Source organism: Anguilla anguilla, chromosome 5 (assembly GCF_013347855.1).
Source record: "Anguilla anguilla isolate fAngAng1 chromosome 5, fAngAng1.pri, whole genome shotgun sequence".
NCBI classification, from domain to species: Eukaryota; Metazoa; Chordata; class Actinopteri; order Anguilliformes; family Anguillidae; genus Anguilla; species Anguilla anguilla.
The window spans coordinates 45,514,923-45,530,241 of NC_049205.1; the positions used below are offsets into that span (position 1 = coordinate 45,514,923).

The 15,319-nt window shown below is 44.2% G+C and overlaps 1 protein-coding gene across 1 annotated transcript in view; it reads left to right on the top strand.

Annotated features, from left to right (window-relative positions):
- The window catches only part of LOC118227030 (protogenin A-like), a 47,435-nt gene that overhangs the window by 28,204 nt on the left and 3,912 nt on the right, over positions 1-15,319 (top strand). The window contains exons 10-16 of the mRNA XM_035417111.1: positions 755-943; positions 11,246-11,341; positions 11,534-11,720; positions 11,900-12,027; positions 12,943-13,113; positions 14,212-14,394; positions 14,944-15,067. Of these exons, the coding sequence (XP_035273002.1) occupies positions 755-943; positions 11,246-11,341; positions 11,534-11,720; positions 11,900-12,027; positions 12,943-13,113; positions 14,212-14,394; positions 14,944-15,067 (1,078 nt within the window). The remainder of the gene's footprint in view (positions 1-754; positions 944-11,245; positions 11,342-11,533; positions 11,721-11,899; positions 12,028-12,942; positions 13,114-14,211; positions 14,395-14,943; positions 15,068-15,319) is intronic.

Here is a 15,319-nt window from a genome sequence, read left to right on the forward strand (position 1 = left end):
CCTGTTATAATACTTGGGCAGCTTCATGTTTTCATGTGAGCCGGTAGTTGGTGCTGGAAAATGGAGTGAATCTGTTGAGAGAAAAATACGGCTCAAATAATTACAGTAATAATTTGCATTCTTTTAGGGACTTTCCTTATCCCTAGAATACTTGAAGAGTCACATGGCACAGAAAACTAGATTACAAAATACAGTAAAATGGAATTCAGATACAGACAGATACTGACAAAAGACTGACACGAGATAAAGGTCACACAAATTTATCAGTGATTAAGTCAAAGAATACAAAATTCCAATTCAACTTGATCATGAGTTCAGCTTTAAGAGTGCTTCACCTCATCTTCTGCACGCTATCCACTCTTCCTTTAATTGAGACAATTCACGGTTTTGCTGTCCTCAGTCCATCATGTTATGTGACAGAGGACTGCAGCATTTTGTGAACTAGTGGGATTTGTCTCCCGTTGGCAATTTTCACCATCCTGCCATGTCTTTTATTGGCACTCCAGTCACAGACTTCTAAAGCCAAAATAAAAGGTGATACTAATGGAATTACTCCCCCACCTCCTCTCCCACAGTGCGGCTGAGCAAGGAAAATAAACACCGCACATATAAACCATTAGAACAGACCCAGCTTTTAACCTTTAGTCCCTAGACATCATAAGTATTCCAGAGCCCCCAAACTGGTATGCCCATTGCGCTGACATTTCATAACTCAACCCTCACCCCCTCCAAAATACTCGCTCTCCCCTTGCAGTGCCCTTGGCCCCGGAGTTGCAGTTGGAGCCTCTGAACTGCACCACCATCATAGTGCGCTGGCAGCCCGCGCCAGGCAGTGCTGCCAGCGTCCAGGGCTACCGTCTCTTCTACCACGAGGAGAGCCAACCCGAGGGAGCCCCCATCCAGCTGCGCGCCCAAGATTACCAGCACACCATCGGAGGCCTGGGTGAGTGGGTCACTGCGGGCTGGGGCATCTAGTTTCAGTTAAGCGTCTTTGTTAGGATTACTGCCATTGGTCACATGCTGATCTTGGTAAGTTTTATTGAGCTTCATTCTGAGGATGTGAAATCCCCCTTTTGTTTAGACCAGTTACAAAGTTATAAAGAGTACTAGTGGCTGGTCAGTGAATAGCAGTTTCACTTGTAATTGATAGGCTGTATGATTTGACACGTACACATGCACACACACACACACACAGACATTATTGGTGCTTATAATGAATCATAATGAATCATAATTAATCATAAGTATTCTGGTTTGTGTGCATTTCCTTGTGTTCATTTTCAGAATATTTTGTTGGGCTAACGGCTCAGACAGAATCAATAGCTTTAATGATTTTGCTGTGCGCACGTGAGACATGTTAAACCGAACACTGCCTTTGGGTTTCGCTTTTTTCACAGAATCCTGACATACCCTGTAATTAGTTTTTTTTTCTGGTAATGGAGGTAAAAATATTACAAAAATATTGTAGGTATGTGGTTTATATTGGTCAGCTGAAATCTCAGCAAAATGGAAAACAGCTATGTCCAGTCATGTTTATAGAACCAGCTGAGAGACAAAATAAAATGAGCTCTTAATTGAACTGTATCTACCAAGGAAGGAGTAATGTCCAGAGCACTTTTTCAGAGTAAAAGAGTCCTCCCGGTTTGACCAGTCCTTTGTCTGTTCAGGGTTGCGGGTGCCATTGGGCCTGGCTGGACAGTTAGAAAGTTGCTACGGGTAACAGCGATTGACAGCCAGGCTGGGGAATGATTTATTAAGCAAGACGTTTTGTGTGGGATGACCATCTCTGGAGGCTTGGCTCTTGCTTAACAGGAGTCACCCCCATCCGCCCATCCACCACCCCCACCAGATTGACACGGTCCCCCTTCCGTCTGCTGCCTTAGTATATGCATCTCCCAATTACTTTTGACAGTGAGGCTAGCTTGGATAGTGCATGTAGAGAGGGCGGGCGGGGAAAGGGAGCATGCATTGATCAGATGTGATTCACTTGCACTGGTGCTGGTGGGGGAGGGGGGGTCATGTGGCCTTCCCACACCATCGGGGTGGACAACTGACCATCTGTGGCCAGAGGTCAGCCAGGTGGTCAGCAGCTGACATATGAATCAGGGCCCTCGCAGACACCACTGGCTGAAGTGTAGGACAGATCAGAACTCTTAGGCCTTGTTAATACAGTATGTGTCACAACAGTCATGGAGTGAGGCCTTTATTCCTTTTAGTTTTCCTGCTGCTGGTGTGTTTTTCTGTGAAACAGTCACACTGTGAAACAGCAGTAAATGTGATGGGGCCCATTGAAGAAACAGCAGGAATTCCCTTCACATCCACACTACGGGCGAGAAAAAGGATCGCTACAAAACACAGAGTGAACCTTTGAAATGGTGTCAGGGGCCTGGTATTTAACATTTTTAACAGCCACTTAGAATATGAATGATAATATTCAGTATGGAGAACAAATTGTTATTTCCATGAAATTTCCCTCTAAATTCAGTAGGAATAAATACATCATTCAGTTGTAGGGGGTAAGTTCCTGTTTTAGCCTTTTGTTGAGATATTGATAATTACTTATTGGGAAGTTACCTGGGTTTTCAGAGTATTTATCGCCTGTTAGGCCCTGCCTGTGTATAGGTGTTTTTAGTGCTGAAAGACACCTCTTCAGTGCATTCATAGTGAGGAAGCATGAAAATGCATAAATGAAACCGTCTCCTGCCTGTTTTCTTGTCTTGTCTGACCAGGTAGTTTGGTCACACACGTGTGCAAGGCCTTAGTTTTGTATTAAAATGTACTTAACCATCCTGTCGTTATTCTTTATGGCCACAGTTGCACACATTTGATAAAATGGCTGGTGGAGATGAATTATATGGCTATCGTTTGTGAGAGAAGGAAGCTGTTGTTGGGGAGGAGATTTACGACGTGTTTTATGACTGGTGTGAGCAGGGCAGTTGGAGAAGGCTCTACATCAAAGGCCCTTATTGTGCTGGACTCTGTGGGCCACAGAGACACTTTATTGGTCAAGAGTCAACAAAATTCAGCACTTCAACCACAATAACGGGCAGGCCACTGTGCCATTCTGTGTCCTGATGGATATTTCATTTCTTACTTGCACACCCCTCACCTTGGGTGTGAGAACTGAAAATGTTTTGCTCCTTATGTAACATCTCTTCAAGTAAATATAGTGTTGCCTGACCACACATTTGCAACTTCTTGAGCATTCTTTGAAGACGTGTCTTTAACCCCTTTTTTATTTTTTATTTTATTATTTTTTTTTTTTACGGTGTCCGTTGGACTGAGTGTGGGAAATTTCCAGAAGCCTTTGGAAAATTCATTATTCCAGCAGGTCTCCCCCCCCTGCCCCCTGCCTGCTGCTGTCACAGTGTTTGAAAACAGAGAGCAGTCAGGAGTCCGATCTTATACATCATTGAAAAGATTTGTGAAGTCGAAGGAGAAACGGCTGATGCCTGCTCCTTTCATGCTGGGCTGAGAGTTCCGTCATAAGACAAGCTGCACGGCCGGTAATTCGTGCTGACAGTGTTGCGGAGAGAAATGTTTCCCTTGTTCATTTTGTTCCGATCTCAGCCCATATATCCTTTTGAGATATGCGCTTAATGGCCACTCCAGAGATTTATGGCCAACTAATTATCGCCTTTGCCTGAGGCTGGAGGGCATTGCTTAATGTGGCCCCTGATCTCTTTACTGATGACTGTTAGGCAAGGAGGCACTGCACCCACTCGCATGTTTAAATTCCATCATTTGTTTATTACATTAAAAGTTAGTTTACTGGCTTATTGTTTTTCTTATTTTACAGTCTGTATCAAATCATTGGCATGGGAATGGCAGTAGTTACAGTACATTACTTGAGGTTAGTTAGTGTATATCAGTATATTTAGAAACAAGCTCATGTAAAGATTTTGAAATATTAAATTAATGGTCTATATACTGTAACATTCAGCTTGATCAGTTGATGTCACAGTGTGGACCTGTGTATAATAATATGACAGTCTTAAATTAAATAAAGAATTGCCATCTGCTTGTTGAAAATGGCACAGCTGACAGGATTACATCTCCATTTTGTTTATTCTGAAGACCACAGAGCTGTAGCTTTTTGTGCTTTCCTCTATTTTCTTGTGTATTGGCCCATTTGTATAGAGCTGGATTTGCGCAATGTTGGCCCTGAAAGCATACATTTGTATTTTTAGATGGTGGATAGAGGCACCTGTCTTTGTTGATTTTATTGTGCTGTCTTGAAGCAGTCTTAGTCGGTTTATCACACAAAGGAGAAGTGTAATAATTTAGAGCTCTTTCCAATTGTCTTCCAATTAGTGCAATGTCTTTTTGTGTTGTGAAAGATTTATGCCTTGTGAAGTTATCCACAGATACTCAACTCTAGTTTAGAAATAAAGTACATGGCACAGTCAAAAATCAAGCTACTGTATGTAGGCTACCTGTCTTTTGACATATAGCATTATTGTATACCTAATTTGTACGTTTTAGTCAATTTGTGGCGGCATGTGTCCCAATAATATACATGTCATATATATATATATATATATATATATATATATATATATATATATATTCCCATTATAACTATTTTACAGTAAGCTGTCCTCTGTGAAATTCTAATTATGAATATCTATGGCTTCATAAGGCTAAGAATCCCTTTGTAATAATGTCTTTGTGAGAACATTGAGGTCTTTTAATTATTACTTGGTTTTCTCATTAGATTATGCCTGGTTTAATATTCATGTTCTCCTAGAATGTCATTGTCCCTGTGACCTTGCAGAAATAAAAATGGCAGAAATGGTATTACCCTATTGATTTTTCACTGTAGTTTGAGTGACATGACATAAGTTATATCCTATAATAAACCATTCTGATGAGAAGAGGTCTTAATGGGTCACATAGAAGTTAAAAGGTTAGACTGACTGGCCCTTCATATTGCTTAGCATCCAGTCTGATCATCTATAATCACATGACCAGCGCAAATGGTAAATAGGTAGAGTAACCATAGTAGGCATTTGTTCTTGTCTTAAAGTCATGTTTTGCTTTTTCTAGACCATTAGTACTGTACGCAATGCAATGTGTGCAGTATTAATGATCTAGCATATTCTTTTTGATTAATGCTTTCTGTCATCTGCTCTGCACAAATAGGAATATTTAGTTCATTTTTAAAAATGATATTTCCTTTGTGAGTTGGGACATGAAATTAAAGTTTGTATCCTATATTGATATTTTCAAACCAGCTCTTAAGGTACACACATTCCTCAGTGTTAAATCACTTTACTGATTAATGGCATTAAGCAGTCTTTCTAAAGGGCCATTTCTCTGTTTCCTTCATCTTAAGATGTCTTTTAAAGTCTAAAGCATGAGAGTAAAAGTGTTTTAATTAAAATGTAAATTAGGTTTGATCATAAATGGGAAACAGTGGCACTGCCCATGATAATGACATGATTAACAGAGGCTTTAACCTTTGATGTTTGGCGTGCTGATCGGTTCCTGCCACCCTCTTATTTGGCGGGCAGCAGAGGCTTGGTCCAATTGGCCTTAATTTGCTGGGCAAAGAGCTTCTTTGATTTTCCTTGAGTGTGATCAAGGGACACACAAGACGTGAGGTCTTTCTCAAGATGATTTTCTCTGATCTCATGAGGAGATCTTCAGCATGCCTGGAAAAAAACCAGAGTGGCAAGGGATTACGACAACTGTTACTATTGAAAGTGTAAATTGAGGCTGCTGAAGGTTTTCTCGTGTCCCTTGCCTCATTTTGTTATATTAAGTTTGAGGTGGGAGCAGTTGAGAGTTTAAGAGAAAGCGTTTTGATCATCCGTGGTATGGATATACCAAATACAAATTAATAGTAACGTGTGTACTACACTGTTGAAGCAAGGCCTAAATACAGGAGGACTTCCACAAATCCATAACCAACAGCAAAGAGTGCCGAGGTTTGTGATCGAAAGCTCCCAGTGAGAAAAGAAAATGAACAAGAGAGTTTTGGAAAACAAGCCATCTGAGAGAAGGAATGACAGTGTTGACTCGATGTAATTGATTTTTCTGTTTTGTTTCTCCTTTCTGTGGCTCAGTCAGGGTCAAAATGCCGCCCAGCCCGTTTGGCACCAGCGCTCCTTGAGAATTTATTTGGTAGCTCAGAGCCAACTCGAGCTGTATAGAATAATGTCTCTTCTGTGCTGTATGTCAAAACAGTCATTATCACATGCCTGGTGCTGGATAAAAGATAGATGTGTATTAGTACTGCAGCTACGTTAATAAACTGCCCGTCCGAATTTAAACAAATTTTAGGGCATTTGTTCAACAGAGGGACATATTGTTTCAGTCCCAGTGCTGTGTCTGTGCATGTTTCTTTACACGTGCTAGCGTGGGTGCCTTTGTGTGAGCATGTGTGCGCTCACATTGATAAATTTGTGTGCACCCACGTGCACGTGTGTCTGTGCGTGTGTGTGTGCGTGGGTGTGTGCGTGCATGGCTGCTTGTATGTGTGAGTCTGTGTGCATATTTTGCCTGTGTTTTTAAGTGTCTGGAAGGGTATTTTGTTTGTATGTGTGTGTGTGTGTGTGTGTATGTGTGTGAGAGAAAGAGAGCCCCTCCTCCTCCCCTGTAATATATTCTGCTGTTTGGGTCAGTGTGGGGGATGGCATTTATTGCCCTGACTCAGGCCTGGGGGCCGTTCACAGGGCTGAACAAAGCTGTAGGGTCCGGCAGGATCCACACATGGGCTGTAAAAATCAGGTGACCACAAACAGCTCAAGAATTTCTCTTCAAATACTAACTGGCAGCTTAATTTATAGGTGGGACAAAGACCTTTTTGGTTTGTCTGATATATAATAGGCTAGTGTATTTCAAATATTCTAAATAGTGCAGTAAAAATGACGAAAATAACAAATATGCATCCTTAAGACTTATTGTTAACCTTAGAAATTTCACCTCACACTACCTATTATGGTTATTGCTGCTTAAAGTGTTTAAGTTACAAATTCAACTGTTTCTGTTTGGTTTTTGTAGTGAATTCCATAAATGGGGGCAACACGGTGATGCAGTGGGTAGCACTGTCGGTTTGGGCCTTTCCGTATGGAGTTTGCATATTCTCCCCGTGAATTAAATTAAATATTGATATTTTTACTGGTTTTGTATGTTATTCAGTAGATGAAGGATTGTACACATCTTCCTTTTATCTGTGTGTATTGTGAATGGATATTAGCTAAGGTCTGAGTGGTTTTGTGTGTGTTTGCAGCTCTTATCTCTCGGTGTAGAGATGTGATTAGGTCAGTGTGCCTGTACGGCTTTCGAAAACTAGTCCTCAGCCTTTAAGTTAAGCATCACCAAATTAGAATTCCATGAATCTGAAATGGAATGATTATCAAAACAATATGGCCTCCATAGGCAAATCAATTGTTGTGAGTGTGGCCATTTTACATAAAGCTACTCTAACTTCTGAATGTATGCCATGGTTGCTCCTGAGGCAACATCCTAAAACTTAATTTGACAAAATAATTACTGTTCTTTGTAAGGTCCTCTAAAAAGTTACTAAAAAGACAGCTGATCCAATAAGACTGCTGCAGTGCTCTGTATTATAAAAACTCAAATTTACCTATTATCATTATATTTTGCAGGGAAAATATGTCCAATCTATTGGTCAGCTACGGCCCTGATTTGACACATGGGTCACTATACTACTTCTATTGCTTTATGGTGAATATTTGTGCTTGCCCCTCCTAAATTGCTGCTTGCAGCTATATTTGGTTTTGCATTCTTACCCCATATGAGATATGAAATGCTAACATTGTAAGATCTGCGTTCTTTTGATACTTCCGCAGCTTCTTGATAGCCTTATTTGTCATCCCTTTTTTGCCATTTTTTGTTGGGGGTTTTCCTTTCTCCTCAGCTCCCTACCCTCCCCCTTGAAAAAGCAGCCATAACCCCTCCTGCAGCAGGATTCAGCTTACCCAGATTCCATGTCAAAGGTCATGGCCCAGATGTCACCCCCTCCCCCCTCTCCCAGCCTCTCCCCCCTGCATAATTACCACAGGCCATTGTGCTGAGGGGCTGGGCCAGGGCAGGAGGCTGTGGGACCCCCGGCACCGCGCCATTCAACTGGACACTGGTGACCCAACAAAAGCCCTGGGGAGTGGCCGGAGTCGGACAGACGGAAGATTGAAAGGAGGGACTTAGCTGGGAGACGGGGGCAATTGCGTTTAATTTCCTCGTTCGGTAGTCCTTTGCAATTGGGAAAAAAAAAGGGAGCGGAGAAGATTAGGTGCACCTTATCTAAACATGTCCAGGCATGTTTCCTTTTTACAATAGACAAAATTCTCTGGCTTCCAAAAGTTTTTTAGGTTTAAAGGTGGCACCCTTGCACATCACGTGTAACCTGATTTCATTTAGAGGACATGTGCTGTATTTTTAGTGGTGTGCTGTATTTTCCAGTTTTCAGTCACAAGTAACCTGCAAGCTACAGGGTTCATGTGGCCTTATCTTACATACCTACTTGTTCAAATGTAAACGATGATGCTCCCGCGAAGTTACTCCTTAATTTTATTTTCCTTTTACTCAAGTTCATTTCTTCTGGAAAGAGGCAGAGGTGGGCAGGCAGTTAAGAAGACCGTGAAAGGAAAAAAGAGCCCCCAACTCTTATTCTACACCCGTGACCTCAGATTCTTTCAGGGCTTTATCTGGTTCTGACCTCCTGGCCTCTGTCTGGCTCCATTGAAGCTCCTCAGGCCTCAGACCCCAGCAGCTGAACACTGCATCCCTGGCTACCTAACCCCCACCCCCTGCCCTGGCTTTAACTCCACCCCCTGCTCCGAATCCACCCCATTGCCCTTGTTCTGGAGACAATTCGCCGACTTAAAAAAAACCTTCAGTATTCTTAAAATAAAGGAGATCCTGGGTTTTATGATCAGCATTGTTCATATTATAACTAAAATTTTTAGAAAATAAAATGTACATAAAATACATACAACATATATGTGTACCGAAGTAAACTGGGTTTTTTAGTGTGGAAATTTACCCAAATAAAGGGTATTTATTTGGCTATCAGACCTGGCTTCAATAAATACAGAGGGGACTCTGGTGTGTCTCTAGAGTAAGTCCATCCGTATTCACTTTGGAAGTTATTGTACACAGGTTTTATGTGAGCAGATTGTCTTTTGGCTTTAAAGCTGGTCTCTATTTATTTTGTTTTTACCTAACTTAGTAGTGAATTGGCAGTATGTGCCTTGAGTTTGGTTTTTTTCAGTATTTAACTGCAGGCAGTTATAGTTAGGCTATCGTATACATACCTTCACATCCAAGAAAGAAAGTTCTTTCTTTAAAATGTAACATTCCCAGGTATCAGAGAAGTCTCAGTTGAAGTCTTGCTTTCTGTGGAACCAACCTAGTCATGTTAATTTATGAATCTGTCCTTTATGATACACTCTAAAAAATGTGAAAATGGCAGTGTTTGTTTCCTGGTCCTGTAATTTTGGGCCCTGGTTGACCCAGCCAAGTGCTGCATCCATCTTATTTGTAATGTAGTGCTCTAGAGGCCGCGGATATCTTTTGGGTAATGTGTGTAGACTGGCCCTGGGAGGGACTGACCTCTCAGCAGGGCTTTTACTGCTCATATTAGCCACTCTCTGTTGTATCATTTATGTCCTGGAGCACAACCTAGTGGCCATGTGAAGTACTGAATGGTAATTCCACTAGCAGTTTGCCTGCTCACACTGCCACAACAACATAAGTGCTCTTAATGTTTTGCATAGAACAGGCATTTGATAAAGTTCACAGTCACTAGAGTCTAAAATTAGTCCATTTGTAAACACTAATACTAAAGATTAATAAGAGATAAAATATTATTAATTGTCTTATTTTTAGGCAGTTAATGCTGCCACTATGAGAGACCCTTTGTGATCCACAGACCCACTATGAGATCCACACTTTGAGGATAGCCTTTATTAAATACAATTATGTCATGTGGTTGCTGTACTTACCTCTGTGGTCCAATGGTCATTAAATTTATGTACTGAAATCTTTTACAAGCAAATTACGTGAGGTCCCTCACTTACATCGATATTTGTAGTTTAAAATGACCTCTGGTAATTAAGCGTTCAGCATGGGATCAATTTCATCTTGTGTTGGGTTCAAAGCAAGTATTTCAATGAGTGTTAAGTATTTTCCGACTTCAGTCTCTCAGTAATTGCTCGTAAGTTATTTAGATTGTGTTGCGGATTGTGCGTAATGAAGTGTGACATAGTTTAAAATATTAAAGAGCCCTGGAATTCCTGGGCGGCAGTATCTCATTAGTCTGATAGATCCTGCACTATTCTGGGAATGTCTCGAAGGAAGCAGAAAGAGCTTCTTCTCATTTCTATTCTAATTGTGTTAAAACACACGCTGTCACATCATTGGATCATTTACTTTTTTCCAAGACTGATGCATTCTGTAGGTCTTTGTTTTCTTGCTCGCTCCATCAACTGTTCTGCCCGGTATCAAATTGAACTGTTTGCTGCAAATTACTTCAGAAGCCACCAGTAACAGTGTATTGGACATTAGGAACACAAAAATAAGTGATTGTACCCTGTAGCAGTCTTGTTACCTACCTGAAAACACATAGTTCTGTGTGAGGAGCACACATGATTAGCGCTCTCTTAGGGCTCTGACTGCCGAAGCAGTGTTGCAGGATTGTCCAGCAGTCGGTCAGATTTTAGGTTTTTGCTGTGTAAGTGGAGAAAATGGCCTCCGTTACGCATACGCCCTATTGTTCTGCTGGAGTCTCTCAGGCCAGTGACTTTGGCCATGCACTAGACTGCCTTTTTTTTCTCAGGAGGCTTTTGTCCTCTGCGTTTGCCCCTTGACCTGACCCCCAAAGAGGGGTGTCCAATAGCCAGCAGCCAGCGGCCTGGCAGGGGGACAGGCTAAGGGTCACGCTGAAAGGCAGTTTGACAGTGTGATGGATAGGGAGCTCCTCACTCGTGTGGACCCTTGGCGAGGTCGGCATTGACCAGTGAACCGGGGCCCGGCACTCAACATCTGTCGTTGCTCTCTCAGTCAGACCCCTCCCCCTTCCTTACCGGATATCAAAGCCATCTGACTGCACCTTTATCAATCTGACAATAGGGAGCACTGACTGCTTTCTGTAATTATATAATTAAACCTATTTCTTAATTGTAAGCCTTATTCAAGGCTGACTTGAAATATGTCTGATGTCGATGATGTTCTGAAATTGACCAAAGGTAAATGTTTCTTTCTTTTTTGTTTGTAGACCCAAGAAAGAAGTATCATGTGAAGCTATTAGCATTCAGTTTCATGGGAGAAGGCTACCAGGCAGACCAGACTGTCAGTACACCAGGATGTGTCTGTAAGTGTGCTTTACAATAATATGATACAAATACTGTGCATACATTACGTGTAATATCTTGGGATACTTCATTTTAAAGTACTTGACTGAAGTACTTCACAGTAGAAAGTATGATTCAGGATTTGAATGTATCCAGCGTCTCACAGGTAGTCTTTGAGTGAAGAACTAACAACTCTTCTCTCTGGGTCTTAGCGGTCCGTGATCGGATGGTGCCCCCTCCTCCACCCCCCCACCACCTGTACGCCAAATCCAACAGCTCATCTGCGGTGCACCTCCACTGGGGCCGCCCCGCCTTCACCTCGGGCCAGACCGTCAACTACACCATCCGCTGCAACCCTGTGGGCCTACAGAACGCCTCTCTGGTGCTCTACCTGCAAACGTGAGTGAGGAGCCTGGGTGCATTTAACCTCACTCCATCAGCCTCGGCTATCTGTGGGGCTGCACTGTGGAAGAGCCCAGCAGTATCTGAAGCCATATTGTATGAGTTCAGCTGCAGCACTGTCACACGCCTGATCACACCCATCTGCCTCCCCCTCCCCCTCCCCCTGCCCCCCGCAGTGCCGAGCAGGACTTTCTAGTCCAGGACCTGGAGCCCAACACCAGGTACGAGTTTGCGGTGCGTCTCCACGTCGACCAGCTGTCCAGCCCGTGGAGTCCTGTGGTTTACCAGAGCACTCTTCCTGAGGGTAAGAACCAGCGACGCTGAGCCCTGAGCGCTTTAATTTCATAGCTTACGCATGGTGCTTAAGAGTAGCTGCGATTTAGACAGCTTTAAAACAACGGTTAATACAGAATGCAGTTCAGCCATTTTATTTTCCGGATTTCTCTGCCGTTTCTGAAAGCGGTGGTTTGGACGGGGTGTTTGGGAAAGAGGCTCTGTGCATCAGCAGCGCCTGGCTGCGGGTGCAGATGGCATTTAGCTAAACGGCTGAGCCCTGCTGTCTGATGGCGGGTAATCTCGCTCGTACGCTCTCGGTCACACACCCACGGGGTACAGCAGATGAATGGCACTTCAAGTCGAGCCTCTTGACAGTAACATGACAAAGAGCTCCACTTCGCCACTGAAATGGGGCTCTGCTCCTGCATAGATTAAAGGGGAAAAAAACAGCCACAAAGTCGCTCAGCTGCCTGGTAAACTGTGCCTTTGATCCCTATTTTATGTCCTAAAGATAGCTAGGGCTAGGGCGATAGCCACAGACTGTCAAGTACCTTTAATGCCATCCTGCCTCATTTTCATCAAATTTCACATTTCGTAGTTGAAAGAATATCCTTGGGTGAGACAGGCCTTTGTCTTTGATAATCATATTCAGGAACTGATATCTGAGGTTTTGAGATCTAAGGGTTTTGCCTTAGGTTGATTGTCCAGCCAAGATTGCTTCGTGTGTGCGATTTATTGGAATGGAGTAGATGTGGCATGTCTTTCAGTGACAAGATTTTGCTCGCAGGAAATAGCCACCATTCCTTCCGCAGCTCAGTTTTGAGATTGGATGACAGTATGGCTGCTCCTGCCTGGAATAGTTCATATCTACATTATATAACGGCGCTCCTCTTGGAGCTGGCCCACTGTCCTTTCGATCATGACCCTTGTCCGTCTGTTCCAGCGCCCACCCGGCCGCCGTCGGGGGTGAAGGTGACCATGATCGAGGACGACACGGCGCTGGTGTCCTGGAAGCAGCCGGAGGAGCCCAACGTGGCGGTGACGCGCTACACCGTCCTGTATGCCTCGCGCAAGGCCTGGATCGCTGGGGAGTGGCAGGTGCTGCAGAGGGAAGGTGAGACGCTATCCCAGCACCAGGCCACGCCCCCTCCTGCCCCGGCACCCCCCCTCCACTCACCCATGCCCTGCCCTAGACGCAATACCAAAAAACCTATTGGAAATCAATACCTCGTTTCTCACTATGAGGGAGACGGATCCTATAATCTTTTTCTTTATTTATTCTCATCTGCTCTGATTCCTGTTTGGCAGCGGATAAGTGCCTCCAGTTGTCTTTTCAATTAAAAAATGTATCTTATTTTCTGGATCTTTCACACAGCATGTTACTATAAAAACTGCCAAACTCCCTCACTGGCTTTGGTTAAATAGATACTTAATCTTTCAAAGGGACTTGTATGTTGTGCTCTTGCCAGTATTCCCCTAGAGAAGTAAACTTGGCCGACATAAATTGTCACAGTCATGGGCGGCAAAATCCGTGGAGCCAGAGACATGGGCTGTACCCACACTGAGCCTATAGGTTGGAGCCCCGCCCATCTCCAGCTGCCGGAACTGGGAAGAGGTGGAACGCTTTAGGTGTAATTGATTACAGATGAGTTCTGGAAATGCCAGGCATTTACTGTTGACTGAGAGCCACCAACGAGGAGGTCAAAAGTGAGGACGTTCACAAGCGACCCCCTTTCCCCTCCCTCGCTCTCCCCTGTCCACTGTAAATCAGGACGGCCGCTCTGACAGTTACTGCTGGGGCTGTGTGGCACTGACTGGGTGGGGGGGAAAGGCTGCTGCCCCTGACCCCTGACTCCCTTGCATTTCCCTGGTCGTGCTGGTAACAAGCAGGCCTCTCAGGCTCAGGGCCTTTCTTTTCCCAGAGCGTCATAAACCCCCGATCTTCATGGGTCAGTAGAACCCAGGCAGAGGAGAACATAAAGATTAAGAAGAAAAATGTGAGTGACTTCACAGTAACAAGGCTAATGAGATTCCCAGCAGCTGGGGACCAGAATTTGTGCGTCTGAATGGCGAATGGGACGAAGCGCTAATGTAGAGTAACAGCAGGGCTGGCAACAGAATCAGACAGCTGCACCTGAGCATTTTGGGCTCAGTTTGGTGCTGGTGTATGGGGCTTAGATTGCTGACATCCCCCCTCTGCTCTTGTCCTCAGGGAGCATCACCATGGCCCTTCTGGAGAACTTGCAGCCTGGCAGCATCTACCTGGTGAAGATCTCGGCATCCAACGAGGCCGGGGACGGGCCCTTCTCCAACGCCGTGGAGCTGGCGGTGCTGCCGGATGGCTCCGCGGCAGGGCAGAACCCGCGCCGATCCAGGGGCTCCACAGAAGCCAAAGGTGAGCGATGGATATCAGGGCTGTAATCAGAAGAGCAGAGCTTTGTTTGACGAGAGAGCATGCTGGGAGGCGATGTCCAGAGCTGGAGGTTTTCAAACGTGCTTAGCTAGATCCAGACTCCCATCATCCTCTGCAAGTTTGCTCAGCAGTGCCTTGCCAATTGAATGTGTGTGGAGCAGCTATGACCACCTCAGGGGTCTCCTCTTTAGGGTTTTTACAGAAATACTATGTCTTCACAGAGAAAGGCAGAGCATTGCTTTTGTGAATAATGGCCACGCTTTTACCTCTCCTTCCACGTTATCTTAATCTGCCTTTTCTAAATGCGGACGCCTAGATAGGATACCATCTCTACTCGCTTGAAATTTAAATAGCTCAGCCTGTGGCCCTGGTCTCCCTCTAAATAATTTACGTGGTGGCAGGATGCTGCGATTTTCAAAGGCGGCTGTTTTTAGTAGCCGCAGCTTGCAGAGCCGAACAGGAAGTGCCCCGCGGAGCGCAGCGAGTGACGGCAGGCGATTTGTCTCTGAACATCTGCCGCTTGTCTCACAGCATTTTCTGATGCCTTCTACCACCTGGACGAGACGTCGATGACGGGCATCATTGTGGGAGTGAGCATCGCTTTGGCCTGCATCGTCATCTGCGTCCTGATCCTCGTTTACAGAGGCAAAGCCAGGTAACCTTGTCCCTGCTGGCGCATTAACACAGTATGCTTCATCCTGAACTGAATCATTTGTGGGGTCCTTGTGGAGAAAACTGCATGGGTCTCCCAAGGGCATGACTGGAAAACAAGGGAATTGAATATACTGCATGCTATCTACTTTCACAAACAATAGCCAACTAAAGATAGGACTGACCCTGAGGATCAAGGGCCCAGCTATTATTTGTGGTGAGTGCTTTTTACCAACTGAGCAACTTGAGCCCCTGG